Below are 16,275 nucleotides of genomic sequence, written 5' to 3' on the forward strand. Positions count from 1 at the left end.
TCCTGCGCCTGCAATCACCCCCAAATCCTCTGCCCCCATGAAGGCAGAGTGGGATGGGATGATACTGGGCACCCCGGTGGGATGAAGGGATGAGGAGGGATCTCTGGAAGAATTGCTCCTGATATTAGAGGGGGAATGGGAGCCCCTCTCCAGCACCCCCTAACCAGCCCCGAGCACCCCGTTATTACCCCGATCCCCCTCCACCGGCCTGACTCAGGGCTCATCTCTCCCCCAGCTCTGCCTCCCTGCCGGGGGCTCGATGGCACCGGCGCTGGCAGAGGGCTCGGTGGTCCCGGCTGCTGCGGTGGCCTGCGGTGCTGGCCTGGTGCTGCTGCTCCTGCTCCTCCTCTGCTCCTTCTTCCACAGGTGCGCTCGCTTTGGGGGGGCAAAAAGCGGGGGGGGGGGGGGTGTTGGCTTCTTCCCAAGGGTTTGCCCTGGATATCGTGGGCTCTGCGGACGTGCCACGGATGGGGAGGGGGGTCACCATCCCTCCTGGCGTGGGATGTGGAGCGGGGAGCTCCGCGGCCGGGGATGCTCTGGGTATAAGCGACTTCTGCGGGGTCAAGCGGAGAGGGGACAGGGGATGGGGGTGTCCGTGTCACCTCTGAGCCCCCCCTGGCCCGGGCATCCCTGGAGCGGGTGACCTCCTCTCCCTTCTTCTTCCGCAGGGAGAACCGGAGGTTTTCCACCCAGACAATGAGAACGACCCCCGGGCTGGTGCGAGGGGTGAGTCCCCCGGGGTGGCTGGGGGGCAAGGTGGTGGGATGGGGGCTGGGGGGGCCGTGGCCTGGCCCCACTCGTCCCCTGGCCCCACTCGTCCCCTGGCCCCCCGCGTCCCACGTGCTTTGACAGCCCTCCAGCGTCAGCACGGGGAACATCCCTCTCCTCGCCCCAAATTCACCCCAAATTCACCCTAAATCAGCCCCAAAAAAGCGTCAGGGCCGGGGCGGGGGGGGCAATGGTGCTGGGAGCGGTGGATGGGGGCGCTGGGATGGGGACAGGGGGTGGCCCTGGCCGTGGGTGGCCCCATGGGTGCCCGCCCCGGGGGTTTGCAGGGGTTCAGCAGAGGGAACGTGGGTGTCCGTGGGTGTCCGTGGGTGTTCCCCCCCCCCGCCCCGGAGCCGTGGGGCCGGTTGGAAGCGGTGAGTGCCGGCAGAGGGCAGCCGCCCCCCTCCCCCCATGTTCCCACGCTGACACCCCCCCCTCCCCCCAAATCCTGGGTCCCCCTGAGCCCCCTGACACCCGGCACAAGGGCTGGGGGGGTGCACGAGTGCTGGGGGGGTGTGGGGTGTGTGTGGGTGTGTGTGCACAAGTGCCCAAGGGGGATGCACGAGTGCCGGGGGGGTGCACAAGTGCTTGGGGAAGATACAAGTGCCAGGAGAAGATGGAAAAGTGCTGGGGGGGTGCACAAATGTTGAGGGGGATGCACGAGTCCCAGGAGACATGCACAAGTGTGTGGCAGAATGCACAAGTGTCTGGGGCGGGGGGAGTGTGCAGAAGTACTGGGGGGGGGCACGAGTGCCCAGGGAGGATGCACAAGTGCTGGGGACAGAGGGAATGCACAAGTGCCCAGGGAGGGTGCACGAGTGTTGGGGGCGATGCACACATGCCAGAGAAAATGCACAAATGTCTGGGAGGGGGATGCACAAGTATCGAGTGGGGGTGCACGAGTGTCCGGGGTGGGGGGGGGTGCACGAGCAGCAGGGAGAGTGCACAAGTGGAAAGGAGGGGTGCACAAGTGGAAAGGAGGGGTGCACAAGTGCCAGGGAGGATGCACGAGTGCCGGGGGGGTTGCTACGTGAGTGTCCACTTGCTGCAGGTGAAGCTGGCACAGCTGGGCTCCAGCGACGGCAGAGCAGCGCTGCAGCGAGGTAGGTGACGGCACGGGGACGAGGACGCGTGTCCCTCCGCCATCTCTGGGATCCTGGGTGCCACATGCCGGCTGGCCCGTGGGCCCTCCCTGGCTCCCGCTGCAGGTTTGGGGTGCAGCAGGACAGGGACCCCCCCACACACACACACCCCCCCCAGGATGCTGGCCATGCCCCGGGGAAGAGCCGCGCCGGCGTAACGGAGCCGGGCGCCGTGGGCCGAAGGTCCCTGCGGCTCAGCCGCGCGACGCCGACCCAGCGTGGTTAATGATTTGCCCGGGCCATGAACTTGGAGGAGCTCAGGGGCTCGGCGGGACTTTGGGCCGGCCCTTGGCCAGACATGTGGGGCTGCACCCCCGCACCCCCCGGCTGGGGTCACGGCTGCACCCCTGCACCCCCCCCCCCCCCGGCCGGGGTCACGGCTGCCAAAATGGAGGAAATTAGTGAAGCTCGTTAGCGGTAAGCGGCCGCTCTCAGTTCCCTGGCACGGAGGAGAGGATGGGGATGCCCCACGGCAGAGGGGTGCGCGGGAGGCCGCGCGGGCTGGCGGCTGCATCCAAAATCAGCTCCCAAAATCCCCAGTCAGAGCAAAACACCCCAGTAAAACCCGCTGCGAGTCCCAGTCCCTCCGGCAGCACGGCGTAAGCCGCTCCAAAACACCCCCCGGCCCGCTCTGTGCCCGCAGAAAGGGAATTGCCTGGGGAGAGCTTTAAAAAAAAAAAAAAAAGATGTTTTAATGCTCCAACCCCTCCCGCCAGATTACGCATTCGGCCGTTTGCGTTTCCACGCGGCGGGAACAAGGTTCTCTTCCCGTTCGCGCCAGGAACGCTTCATTCGGCATCGCTGGGTGATGAGGATGATTGAACCCCGTGTATTAATTGCCCCTTTTCGCCACGTCGTGGCTGAGCTTCGAGATGCTCGATTAAAATTCCTGCTCCTCCTTGCATGGCAATGGGGAGTTCCCGAGTATTTTATGGGGTGCCCTCCCTACCCCCCCCCCACCGTACCCCATTCCTGGGGCTCCCCCGACTGCGTTTCCTTGGCGAAACACCCCTCGTCCTCTACTGCTTTTCTGCAGCGGGACAGGGAAGGGACACCCCGAATGCGAAGCCTTGGCCCCTTGGGGTGCACCACGGTGCTCACGGCGGGGTGCTCACGTTGGGGTGCTGATATTGGGGTGCTCACGGGGCGGGGGCTGCTTTCTGCCAGGACGGCGTTGGAGGGCAGCGCGGAGGCTGTGCTGACCCCAGGGGCTCTGGCCTGGATCCGACCCTGCAACCATCAGTGGCCTCCACCCCCACGCACGCACCCCGTACTGCGTCTGGGGGGGGGCAGCACCCGGGGTCTCGCACCCCAAATCCCACGGGACCACCATATCCCTGCATATTTAAAGCAGGAGGAGAAACACCCGGTTACGCAGCTTTTCCAGAGCCTCCTTTGCCTTCGGAGCCAACAAACCGGCCAGGCGTCCTGCTCTGCCAGCTCCCCGTGTTGACAGATCCTGCACACAGAGCAGAGCCTCCTTCTTAAATAAATATTTGACCGAAGGCATGAGCCGCGGCGCGGGAAGGCGGGCGGCAGGTCCCGACGCCGTGCTGGCCCTGCGGCGGGGAGCACGGCCCCCTGCCAGCAACCCCGGGGATGCTCGCTCTGGTTTTTCTTTGCTTTTTCATATTTTTCTTGCTAAAAGCAGCGAGCGGGGACAGAAGCAGGAGCGGGATCCGTTTAATCCCATTTCCTTTTTGCTATTTTACCCTCGCATTAGCCGGGGAGGTTCCCCAGCATGGCAGTGATGGGGGTACCCTCCCCAGCTCAGCACCCCCCCCTTCTCCCTCCCTGCAGGCACCCCCTCTCCCGGTGAGCCCCGGCAGCAGGCGGATGGCCCCGCGGTGCCGGAGGACCCTGGGCTGCACGTGCCGGGCTGGACACCCCATTCCCACGCGCTCTCTGGACCAACCCCAAAGACCCCCGAGTTTCTGCGGCACCGGCAGCTGCCAGTTCTGCCTGGGGATGCCGGCACACCCGCAGCGGACTGTGTGCCGGATGCCGAGGGAACCATCTACGAAAGCATCCGGTACAAATCCAGGACAATGAAACACCCCCGGGATGCCGGCAGCGCCCCAGAGGACTCCCCATCCCTGCCTGCCGGTGACAAACTGAGCATCCCGGTGCCGGAGGTCATCATCCGGGAGGAGCCGGGCAGCGAGGGGAGCCCCGTCCCCGTGTACGCCCGGGTGTGCAAGCCACCTCGGGTGCCGCAGCCCTGGCAGCCTGCCAGCCCCCCTGAAGCCCAAGAAGAAACACCGCCAATGCTGCCAGAAAAGCATTTCGATGTGGCATAGGATGCCCCGGAGATGTTTCGGAGCTGCCTTGAACCTGGCCGGTTCGTGCAAGTTTGATGGAGGGTTTTCCCGGCTGCAGGCAGGAGCGTGGGCAGGCACGGGCAGCGGCCCTGGAGAGCTGCCTGCTCCCTTCCCAGCTCTAAAATAAAGTGTAGGTGGCCCAGGTTATCCCCCGGCACCCGGCACAAGGGTCCCCAAGTGTCCCTCTGGGCTGTCCCCGTCGCTGGGGAGCCCTGCGTGGAGTGAGTGGTGGGGTGATCCCCACATGGAGTTGGCCGAAGAAAAATGGCAGAAGAAAAACGTGTGATTATTTTTTGGAGACACTCCAAAAAAAAAAAATCCAAAAAAATACTTCCACGCATTATCCAGCTTGGATCTCCTGGGAAAAAAAATCACCTGTAACATGGTCTTGCTTCCCTGGAGCAAGAGGTTATGGCTGGGGAGCTATGTAAATAGTCCTTAATTGCTATTTTAATCATTTTTAATGTGTGTGCTGTGCCCTCCTTCATCCCTGGGGTGGTTTGGATGGGCTCTACCAGGGGGGATGAGCATCCCACAGCCGGGGCTCGGGCAGGGGTTGGGACAGCGGCCGTGTTTTGCTGGATCCTAGTTGTGGGCTGGCCTGATAGAGCGTTGGGACTTGGCTTATCTCCCCCTCCCAAAAGGCAGGCAGGGCCCCGGGGAGGCCTGGGGGCAGCATGTAATGGGAGCAGCGGTTACGTGGGGTGACTGAGATAACGCTGTTGTGCCTGCTCCCGGGATGTACCTGTACCGCCGCTACAGCTGCAACCACCCACCGGCCCTGGACGGCTCCATGGGGACCGGCACGGCCCCATCATCCCCTTCCCCACTTTCCATCACCCCCACTTTGCCATTTGGGGCCACCAGTGGATGCTCATCCCAAAGCCGGTAGAGCCCAGGAGACCCCTCATCCCTATCCCGCCACCGAGGCAGGAGGGTCTGGCTGCTCCCTTCTCCCAGCTCTCATCCCAGCAGTCGTCCATCCTCTCCTCCCTCCTTCTCTCATCATATAAACCTCCAAAGCAGCCTGGGCTACAACCCCAGCCACTCCTCCCTCTCCCCTTTTTGCTCCAGAGCTCTGCATCCCAGCAAAACACTGAGCCATGTCCCACTGGGATGTGGCATTGTCCTCCCAGACCCGCCTCACTGGGCTTTGCTTCTCCCCTCCCGCATCCGCCCCCACAGACACTGGTGGCTGACGTGCCGCAGGCCACAGTGGAGAAGCCAGGGAGGAGACTTTGCCACTACACAGTGACTTTATTGGGGCTGAGTCAGAGAGAATAAAAAAATCACAGAATCCCAGACTGGTTTGGGCGGGAAGGGACCTCCCAGCCCACCCAGTGCCACCCCTGCCATGGGCAGGGACACCCTCCACTAGCCCAGGTTGCCCAAAGCCCCATCCAACCTGGCCTTGAACACTGCCAGGGAGCCAGGGGCAGCCCCAGCTTCTCTGGGCAACCTGTGCCAGGGCCTCAGCACCCTCACAGGGAAGGATTTCTGCCTCACATCCCATCTCCATCTCCCCTCCTGCAGCTTCAGGCCATGCCCCTTGGCCTGTCACTCCCTGCCCTTGGCACCAGCCCCTCTCCAGCTTTCCTGGAGCCCCTGCAGGGACTGGAAGGGGCTCTAAGGTCTCCCGGGAGACCTGTCAAGGATTTCACTTTAGAGGGAAAAAAATAACACCAAAAAAAAAATAGCCTGCGACGTTATTCCTGGCTCAGGAGCTGGGGCCAATTCTATTTTCACTTGTTGCTAGTTGGAAGTGTGTTGCTGCAAGCAGTGGAGAGAGTCATCTTGGCACAGCCCCGGCACGGCTGTGCCGGCGTGGCCGTGTTCGGTGAGGCGAGGTTTGGGTGGCTCGGAGCCACGGGGAGTTACAGGTTTCTGCTCGCCTGAGTCTCGTACCCTCCCGCAGACCCTCCACCCCCCGTAAGCGGGCTGTCAGTGACGGAAGGTGCTGCCACTCGCGGCTACAGCTAACTGACGCCCAGGTGTGGTCAGGGCTGGCAGCGCCCATATGTTCACCTGCCTTCCTATACACTCATCCACCTTCCCATACACTTACCTGCCTTCCTATATGCTCATCTGTCTTCCTATACACTCACCTGCCTCACTATACACTCATCCAGCTTCCTACACACTCACCTCCCTTCCCATATGCTCAACTGCCTTTCTATATGCTCACCTGCCTTCCTATAGTCACCTGCTCTCCTGTACACTCACCTGCCTTCCTGTACATTCATCCACCTTCCTATACACTCACCTACCTTTCCATATGCCCAAATGCCTTTCTATATGCTCAGCACCTTCCTACACACTCATCTGCCTCCCTATACGTTCACCTGCCTTCCTATATGCCCATCCGCCTTCCCACACACACTTACCTGCCTTCCTATAGAGTCCTCTGCCTTCCTATAGAGTCCTCTGCCTTCCTATCCATAGGTGCTGTTGGTAGCATCCCCCCCGGAGCTAGGGCAGCGTCTCCGCGGGCAAGTGGCGAGGCAAGTAGGTGGCCACGTACCAGTCCACACCATCTGCAACCCTATATAGAGAGATTAAAAATGGAGATTAAAGGAAAAAATAGTGTCTTCCCCAGCAGGTTTCTCTTCTTACGGCTTTGCTGTCACCTGCAGCGCACGCCCTTCTCCTCCACCACGGGGACCAAGGTCCCGAGCTGCATCCCGGCGCTGCCAGGAAGGCGAGAGGTGACAGTTCGCTGTCCTGTGAGGAATGCGTGGGGGCTGGAATCGCCTGAAATGCCCCTAAAGGAGATGAGGTCTGGAGCTGCTGGTGGGAATCCATGAGAAACATCATTTTAATAAGCAGTAAAAAAAAAACCTCCAATGGAGGTTCAAGGGGATGCATAAAGGGGCTGACTCCAAACCCCTCGCACCCACGTTTCTCCAAGTAATTTTAGCAGCATAAGGGAAAACACTGAATTTTTAGGAGGGTGACACGTGAAGATTAGAAAAGACTGAAGATTTTCTTGGTTTGAGCCTGGTTTGCACCGGCTATCTCAGGAGGGGTGTGATGGCATGCTCCCTGTCCCTTCATAAATATTAACCCATCGGCTGATTTGCACTGGGATTTAACACTAACAACATCTCTACGGGTGTCGTAAAAAAATAAGGGCGTGGGGTTAGAGCCTTTGCAAGCTCACCCATCAATTGGAAGGGTAAATCTTTATGAAAAAGGATTCCCTTCATCCAATTCTGTCAGGAGTATTTGGATTTTGATTTAATATATCTAAAAGAGGTGTCTTTGCTTCTCTGGATGTTGTTGGAGTTGTCCTTGAAGCACCAGAGAAGGGGGCGCTGATGTTCCTGGTCTGTAGTTGACTAGGGATGGGAAATAACTCAGGACTTTCCTTCTCCACTGGAAAAGAAAGCCAACCTTCTCTCTCCAGCCAACCAAAGCATCTTTCATAAAAACAGGGTAATACATGAATTAGGTGAAAAACAAGCAGAAAGAGATCAAACCACGCAACTCCTACCTCCTTTCCTATCGTCCTTCTGTATCCCAAAGTTCCCACTTCACTAGGGTGAAGTTGCTTACCATTCCACCTTCAGCGGCTGGAGCATGTTGACGTGCGTTGCAAGATGAGTACAAGAGGACTGAGGTCAGCGAAGGTGGTGAGATGCTGCAGGGGGTTGGTGACCCACCGGCACACCTGGGCTCGGAGGGAAGAACCTGCAGATGCAAAAAGACATTCATCCTCTGAAATATTTATAATATTTCACAAATACTACGGCCAAGAGATGCATTGCAGTAGGATAGGCTTGTTGCAAAGAGAGGTGGCTCTGGCTGGTGGAGGAAAGCTCTAGGGCGGTCAGGAGGCCACCCCAAAACACCAGCATCCTGCTTGGGGAGAGCAGCTCACTGGAAAAACAGACTCCAGGGTGACAGACAACCCAGTTAATTATTAATTTCCTATTTTAAATGGAGCAGAGTGAAAGAAGGAGGGTTGGCTGGGTGAGAAGCTTGGGACTGCAGGGAAAGGCAGGTTGAGATCGAGACGGGCAGGCCCAAGAAGAAATGTCTGTGATCCTAAAAACCCGCTTGGGGAGCGGCACTGAGATCTCATCTGCTGTCAGCAAGCCCCAGGAGAGGATGAATCCTGCGCGTGTCCAGCCAGAAGTCCCCAGCCCCTCTTCTCTAGCTCAGGTGAAGGAGATCCAGGACAAGAAAAGCCTTTGCTGATGTCCCCCATGAAGGGTCTTCCAGCCTTTAGCAATCTGCAGGTCAGGAACTTTGTGAGCCAGAAGCAATGTCTTTGTGTTTAAGAGCCCTCGGTGGAGTTTTCTTCCGTCTACCTGTCCCGCGAGTTTCTGGAGCCACGTGAACCTTTAGCACCCGGAGCATCCTGCGGCAAGGAGTCCCACAGCTCCGCAGGAGACCGAGATGAAAGGCTCTGCGTGGTTCTGAACTTGCTGCAAACCAGTTTCACTCATTATCCCCCCTAGTAAAGGAAAATTCAGCGCCTCTGAGCTACTCACCATCTTACAGACCTCTGTCACGCTCCTGCCCGGTCTCCTTCCTCCTCATCAGTGACATAAGCTGCACGGATCACCGTTTCCCCCTTACATCAGAGCTGATACAGCTTCTTCTTGTAGATGAGCTCCTCCACACTTCTCCTCATCTTCATCGCATTCTCCAAACAAGACAATTTCCCCCCAAACTGCCCCGCTGCGCTGCCCACTGAGATGCTGTGGAGAAACTCCAGCTTGCGTCCAGCGGTCCGACTCCTTAGCCTGACTGCTCTGGCTTTTTCCCCAGGAGCTCCGTATCTCACCGGCTTGGATCCACTCAGCTTCCAAAATAAACCAAGCTCAGACGTGAGACAGAGCCCGTGCCCAGTGCACTTGACTGAGTACTTTGTATACACCCGGAGATTCCTGAAACCATGTGGACTGCAAGGCAAGAGCGGTGCTGGGAGTGAAAGCAAAGAGTTAAAAATGAGCAAGCCAAAGGAAAGCGGAGGAAAAAAAAAAGAGCAAACAGGCCAGCGTTTAAAAAAAAAAAAAAAAAGGCTGCAGCAAAGAGCAGAAAAGGAAACCTCGTGAGCGTCTCTTCCCCTCTTGGCTTCTCCTTGCTCAGGCGGTGAAGAGAAGGGGAGGCTGGAGCCCGCGGGTCTGTTCCCGCAGCCGGGCTTTTCTCCCAGAGAAGTCCCTGCAACTCCAGCACCGAGCAAACCTCTTCCCTGGCAAGAGCAGGAGAGGGGCTGTGAGCTCTTTAACGCATCCGCGTGTTTCCTAAACACCCTTAAGAGGCGTACGTGCTGCAAAAAAGCTGGTTATTGCTGGGTTTGAACGTTTCCGCGAAAGCCAGGAGCTGCGGTGAGCGGCTAAAAGCACCATTTCCTCCAGCGAAACACGGCTGGGGTGCTTACACCACAATTATGGAAATGCGGGTTTTGGGACAAGCTCTTTAACGCAAGAGCGGGCTCCGCTTCCCCGTGGGTGTCTCGGCAGCCGCTGGAGCAGGAGCCGGGAGTCGGGAGCCAAGCGGCTTCGCTCCCTTCCCCCTTCCCAGCTCCGTCGGCAGCTTGTTGAGACGAGGCGGCTCTGGCTGCCGCGCGTTTGGCAGCGAGGGAGCGGGGAGCCTTGCCCAGGTTTGGCTGGGCGAGTTCCCTGGGTCGCGCACGACGGATTTGGGATAAAATACGGTCAATCTGTTGTCCGCCTGTAATTCGGGGAACAAGGAGGTGCTGCCACAGTGCAGGAACACTGACAACGGGGTGCGGGCACAGCCGACACGTGGTGCCTGGGGGATGAAGAATAACCACGCTCGGTCCCATTATCACATCAGAAAATAATTATACAGTTGCAGAAAACTGGAAGGAAAGATAAGGGGGAGCCGAGGGATTCCGGGATGATTTTTGAGGTGATTGCTCCCCAAATGAGCTTGTGCCCATGGGGCTTGATCGGTGACCTGCAAGAGAAGAGCCCCCTGGCCGAGCAGGTGCTGGCTTTGGGGCTTTTGCTTTTACATGGCCCATATGGTGCCTGTCAAACACTGTTTCTTCAGACTATCAGGGAGCACTTGCATCACATTTCCAAACATTTTCCTACTTGCATTAGAAAAAGCAAATTTTTTAATGTGCGAGTGAGGTGTCTCCATGGGCCTTAGTCACACGGTACCTGAAAACAGCACCCCGACATTGATTTTTCAGCTAACGGTGATGCATCCAGCAAAAAAAAAAAAAGATCATTTCCCCCTTTTTTTCCCCCCCCCTAAGAGCTTGTTGCAACAAGTAGGGGCTGAGGGCCAACAGCTGGAAGCATGAGAGGCAGTGGAGGCAATCGGGAGATTTGCAACCCGGCCAAGGGCTCTGCAAACCTCTGCCAGCGCCCGCCTCTGCTTCCACGGCCCCCTCGGAAAAGCTGGAGGAGAGGAGGAGCAGGCCTGGGGTGCCGGCGGCACCGTTTGGAGCCCACCGCGAGCACGGGCTTCGTTACCGATGTTTACATCGTTCTTTCCTGTTTCCTTTTTTGTATTACAATTGGAAATCCCGAGCGCGGCCAGGCTGCCGTTGAAGGCTCCTCGCAGCCGCGCCACAAAGCATAAACAGGCGGCGAGCTCTTTATTGCACTATATATGGACAAGGAGCTGAACTCCCTTTTTAGTTTTGAAATTAAACGCTCCAAAAAAAAGCGCACACTTTCTTTTTAAAACGTGCTTACTCCTTGCAGTTTGTTTCACCTGAGACAGCTGCGCTGAAAAGCATTCCCTACAAACAAAAAGCAGAAGCGCAACCCAGAACGAGCGTCCAGGGCACCAGTTTCTGCCTTTTGCATGAAATGTTGCAGGCTGTTTTGCTTACTATGTGGAAAAGAGCCCAGAGGGCGTTTGGAAGGAAGCCAAATGGCAAACGGCTGAAATTGCATAACCAGGAATCACAGCCGCGTATCACCATCTTCTCTGTAACTTAGAAACGACACAGCAGCCGGCCGAGAGCTGCAGGACGTGCGTAGGTCAGAGCTTCCTCCGTGGATGCTGACGTGACGGAGCTTTCCTGGGTCCCCCTGCTCATGCAAGACGCCACGAATAACTGCGTCGCTGAAGGCTTTCCCCGACATCACGTTTCACTTCGGCGTACGCGGCTTTGCGGGATAATCTTTTCAAGCACCTCCCAGTGTCCCGCTCGGCATCCGGTATGCTTCCGCATGGGAGAATTGGCAAAATTTCATTAAAAGGGCGTTAGGATCAGACCACCAGCTTTCGTGTCAGTGACTGGAACAGGCACGTTGCAATAATCGGGTAGCTGGAAAAAAAAAAAAAAAAAAACCAAAAAAGCTGGGATTATTTAACTTAAAAACAATAAGCACGTAAATTATTCTTTGTGGATACCTACTTCCCTTCTCCCCAGACCAGTCCCTGACCACACAACATTTACCACAGCCGCTCTGGATCAGATGAGGGTTTGTAGCTGCTTGTAAATCTAGGATGTAAATCTGGGAGGCTTTTCCCCCTCCAGCTCGTTGAGAGCGTCGAGCCTGAGAAGGTCACGTAATCTGCTCCCAACCAGAGGCTGCGCAGAGGCACACGCTCGAGCCCACCGACCTCCTGCTCCCTACAGTGTGCAAGAACTTCATCTCCTCCTGACGGCCTGATTCGAACTTTTCCTATATGTTGGAAGAAATTACGCTCTGCAAAACAGAGATGAGCAAGGCAGGTGTCCTGAATCCCAGCAGTTGGCTGCTTGCAGGAGATGATGCTTGGCCATGGCTTCCTCTCGCATTTCTCGGCCTGGCAGAAGTCATCGGGAGGAGATGAACCGTTTTGCGCGGTCGCCACAAAAACCCTCCTACCCCACAAGAAGTGGTTTTGCAACCCTTGCTTCAAGAAGGTAATTAATCGCTCGCGGCGTGTGAAGCAAGAAAGTCCCGTTGAGACGTGATTAACTTCAAATCGATGGAATCGCTCACGCTGTTAGCACAGTCCTCAGCATAATTTTGCCGTGGGTCAACTTGCATGCCTCCAAATAACTCCCAGGCATGGGTGAGGAGTTAGCACGAGCTGTGGATGATTTCAGGAGGCAGCTGGAATAAAGCGTCTCTTCTCCTGGGGCTAAGAGAGTTCAGTAGTGGGGACGTGGCCAGACTTTGTCAGTGGCCCTCAAGGCCCCCAGAAATGGGGGGAGCAGTCTGGTTTCCCAACTGGATGGCCCTGACAAGATGCGACTTCAATGAGAGCCAGTGCCTCGAGTCTGGGAGGGCATTTAGCTCTTCTTTTGCCAGTCTCAGCGGTCGACGCTCGATTTGGGAAGGAGGGCAGTGAGCAACGACGGGTCGGTTGACTTGCGTAACTCAGAGCAATTGCAGCCATCAGGAAGGCGAGCTTGTGTGTCTCAGGAAACTCAAAGGGCAGCATCCAAACTCACAGAGGATGCTTTTTAGGATATTTTCATACCTTTCTTCAACAGCATGGTTGATAAATTTTAGTTTATTTTCTCCTCCCCTCCCTACATTTCTTCCTCAAATGTATCGATCTCACAAACTGAGGATTTTAACAGCATCACATTCCAACAACTGCAAGAATTAGCAACTTTAAAATTGAGATCTCGATTTTCCCAGTCTGGAGTTGCTCAGATCACAGTACATGTCGATCCTTTGTAACAGCAACAACATGCAGGAAAATTTAGTGAAAAACCTCCAGTTTATTTGGTTAAATTGGTATTGGTGGCTTGGCTCTGATTCATCTCCTATCAAAACAAAATGAATTATATTAATGGATTCAAAACGTCAGTTAAGCAGTTTATCCTGAGCTCATGTATTCAGAAATGAATAATCTCTTGAGGTCAAGGGACAGAGGCCAAAGTAAAATGCCGGGCAGAGCAGTGGGTGGGTAAAAACAAGCCAAACTTATTCAACTGCAAAGCTTTGTTGGACTCAAACTAACATTTAATATTAATTGAAATTAAAGCTGGGAGTAATGCTCATGCTGCAGACACAGGTGGGGGGGTTTATGCATGGCATTCTTCTTTCCATTGTGGTTTTTCCCCCGTTTCAAAATGTTGCACAATTAATTAAAAAATTGGGTGTGTTGCTCACATTGCATATATAGCAATATTGGGACCACTACAAAGATTTAAGAGTCAAAAAAAATCCCCCCAGAAATAGGCATATATTAGTTCTATTTATGTAAAACAGGTCAAACCATCATAAAATATTTTTAATTGTGATTTTTCACTTACAGGTGCACAGAAATTTGCCAAGATTCCCTGTCAAATTTTGAGTGACCAACTTTTTGTGGCATAGGGAAGGAAGCTTCTCTTGTAGATAACTGGTTAAAATTTTTTGAGAAACCAAGGGTAGGAATAAACAGTTTCATGTCCATTCCCCAAGGCGAGAGAAAAACAGATGGGATCCCTCATGGATCTGGACAGGGCGATCTGTTGTTCAACACGTCATTACAAAATCTGACCAGGGAGTGAGTAGTGAGGTGACAACATTTACAGGCAAAATTATCCCAAACAGCCGTGCCTGAAACCAGGGAAAGATCTCACAGCACGATGCAATGAGGAGACAGAATGGCAGATGTGATTTTATGTCAGTAAGAAACACATCTTGGAAAAATTATGCTAATCATACGTATACAGTCATGGGCTCTAAATCAACTATTACCTCTCAGGAATAAAGAAATTTGAGGGTGATTGTTGATAGTTGTCTGAGAAGATCAGCTTAACGCTCTGCAGTAGTAAAATCAAACGTTGGCAGCTGTTAGGAAAGAAATAGAAACCAAACTATTAAACATCGTTATGCTGGTGTATAAAGTATCACATTTTGATGACCGATGTCAATCTGGTCACCCCATCCCAAAAGCATAGGTAAAACTACTAAACTTACGGCGAAGGGTTCTCAGGGTTCATCAGAGGGAGAAGTCAGCTTCTGTGTAAGGGAAGACCAAAAGGACGTGACTGGTGGGGCAGGGAAGGAGAACATGATAGAGCTCCTGAGTCACGAATACTGAAAGAATAATTAGGCAGTAAACACCTAAGACAAAAGCTGGAGACACCAAAGAAATTCCCAGGCAAACAAAAGCAAGGTAAGTTTTTCACGTAACACATTGGCCTCTGGTGAAGCTGTGGGGGCAGGACGTGGCGGAGCCAAGGGAATTAAAAGGGTTCAAAAAGGGACTAAAGAAATTAATGGATTAGAGACACAGGAATTAGCTGCCCAGGACTGGGTAAATATCTGGGATATTTAAGCAGTGGATTGCACACACATACTGCTTTCGCTGTATTATTAAACTCTGTGTAATGCTATACCTATACCAGGGCTCTGAATCTGGACTGTCCACAGGCACCATTAGTACTCACTCTCCTCAGATTTAGCCTATTTAGCTTGCTTTCAGCCAAGATTTAATCCAACATCAACCCCAAACTCTTGACAATAAAGGCAGAATTAGTGCAATGAGAATCAGTAAAGCTGGGGAGAAGTCAAATAATGTCCTAAGGTGAGAGTTTTCCAAGGTCTTCGAAGAATTTTGCAAGATTTAGAATGGACAGTTGATCAGTGCAATTATTTATTCACTCTTATGCGTTTATGGCATTATTTTAATGGGCTGTAAATGGTCTTTTAAAACATGGGGGTGAAGAAACATCTCTGGAAGCAGGAAGCATCTGTGCAGGATGCTGTGGCCATACTGAGCGCCTGGGCTGGGTATCCAGCCTAGATAGGACAGGGCGTACTTGCAACGCAGAGTGCCTGCCGCTCACCACCTCTTTGCTTCTTGCACTGAAAGTGAAAACACAACATCATTTTCCCTCAACTTTAACCGAACTTTTCGCTCTTTTAATAAAATAAAACTGCAGTCCCCACACGCCAACCTGAGGTCGAACCGTCACCTTTATTCCCCCATTTCCCGGGCTGTCCCCCTCTGAGGAGCAGCTCGCCCGTGCCTGGGCTGTGGTAACGCCGGGGCTGAACGCAGAGCTCCCCCGTCCCTCAGAGGGAGCTCTCACCCCTCCAACCGGGAGGGGAAAGCGGCAGAGCGGCACGCAGGACCCTCACGGCTCCTCAGGGAGGCCGGTATCCCGCGGGAGACACTCCCGGCACGGAGGACGAGGCCTAAGCGGGGCCTCCGCCACGCCCCCCCCCCCCCAGCTGAGGCTCTGGCCTGGGTGAGCGGCAGCGGAGGGAGGGAGGGTCGCCGGCGCCGAGCCATAACCCCCACCGGCTGCCGGGAAGGGGGCCAGCTCCTGGCACCCCTCACGGGACAGGGGGCGGGCGCCGGGGCCGCCGGCCGAGGGAAGGCGGGAGGCGCTGCCCGCCCGCCGCAGCCGCTCCAAGCTGGCGCCGCGCTCGGCCGCAGCGCCGCTCGGGGCGCCGGGGGGCGGGGCCTCTCCCGCGGCCCCCTCGGTATTGGCTACCGCCCGGCGCCGCCTCCCGTCATTGGTCCCTTCCGGCTCGCCTGCCTCCCGCCGATTGGTGGCTGTCCCTCGGCGGGCTTCCCCCACCCCACCCCGCCTTCCCCCGGCTCGCGGACGGGGGCGCGAACGTGCCGGGCGGGCTGTTCCCTGGCCGGGGGGCGCGCGCGGCCGCCACGTGGGGAACTGCACGTAGTCAGGGCGGGCGGGGGAGCGGGAAGGGCACGCGCCGTTCCCGCCAGCGCCGGGGAGCGGGAGGGGGACGGGGCGGGGGGGGACACACGACACGTTCGGGACGTCGGTCAGAGGGAGAGGGAGGGGCGGCCATGAGGGGTGAGGGACGGTCCTGAGGGGTGAGGGATGGTCCTGAGGGGTGAGGGACGGTCCTGAGGGGTGAGGGACGGTCCTGAGGGGTGAGGGATGGTCCTGAGGGATGGAGGACAGCCATGGGTCATCGGGGACATTCCTGAGGGGACAGGGACAGCTGTGAGGGGTGGCCATGGGATGTGAGGGGTCACCATGAGGGATGGGGGGTGGCAGCTATGCAGTGTGAGGGGCCACTGTGGGGGGAGATGAGGGGTGGCCATGAGGGGAGATGAAGAGCAGCTGCAAGGGGTGGCCATGGGGACATACGGGGCAGTCGTGGAGAGATGAAGGGTAGTTATGAGGGGTG

At 56.0% G+C, this 16,275-nt stretch overlaps 1 protein-coding gene and 1 long non-coding RNA gene across 2 annotated transcripts; one reads left to right on the forward strand and one right to left on the reverse strand.

Moving 5' to 3' along the window:
* The first annotated feature begins 259 nt into the window (after positions 1–259).
* Positions 260–4,704, forward strand: LOC129203975 (uncharacterized). Its single transcript, XM_054819079.1, has 4 exons — positions 260–366; positions 669–726; positions 2,207–2,327; positions 3,711–4,704. The coding sequence occupies exons 1-4, from the start codon at positions 260–262 to the stop codon at positions 4,208–4,210; spliced, it is 786 nt and encodes a 261-aa protein (XP_054675054.1). The 3' UTR covers positions 4,211–4,704.
* A 7,956-nt stretch (positions 4,705–12,660) lies between these two features.
* Positions 12,661–14,660, reverse strand: LOC129204924 (uncharacterized). Its single transcript, XR_008576537.1, has 3 exons — positions 14,080–14,660; positions 13,858–13,950; positions 12,661–12,935 (listed from the first exon to the last, which is right to left on the reverse strand). It is a non-coding gene; the product is annotated as an uncharacterized LOC129204924 (long non-coding RNA).
* Between the last annotated feature and the right edge of the window lie 1,615 nt (positions 14,661–16,275).

Source organism: Grus americana, chromosome 3 (genome assembly GCF_028858705.1).
Source record: "Grus americana isolate bGruAme1 chromosome 3, bGruAme1.mat, whole genome shotgun sequence".
Lineage (NCBI taxonomy): Eukaryota > Metazoa > Chordata > Aves > Gruiformes > Gruidae > Grus > Grus americana.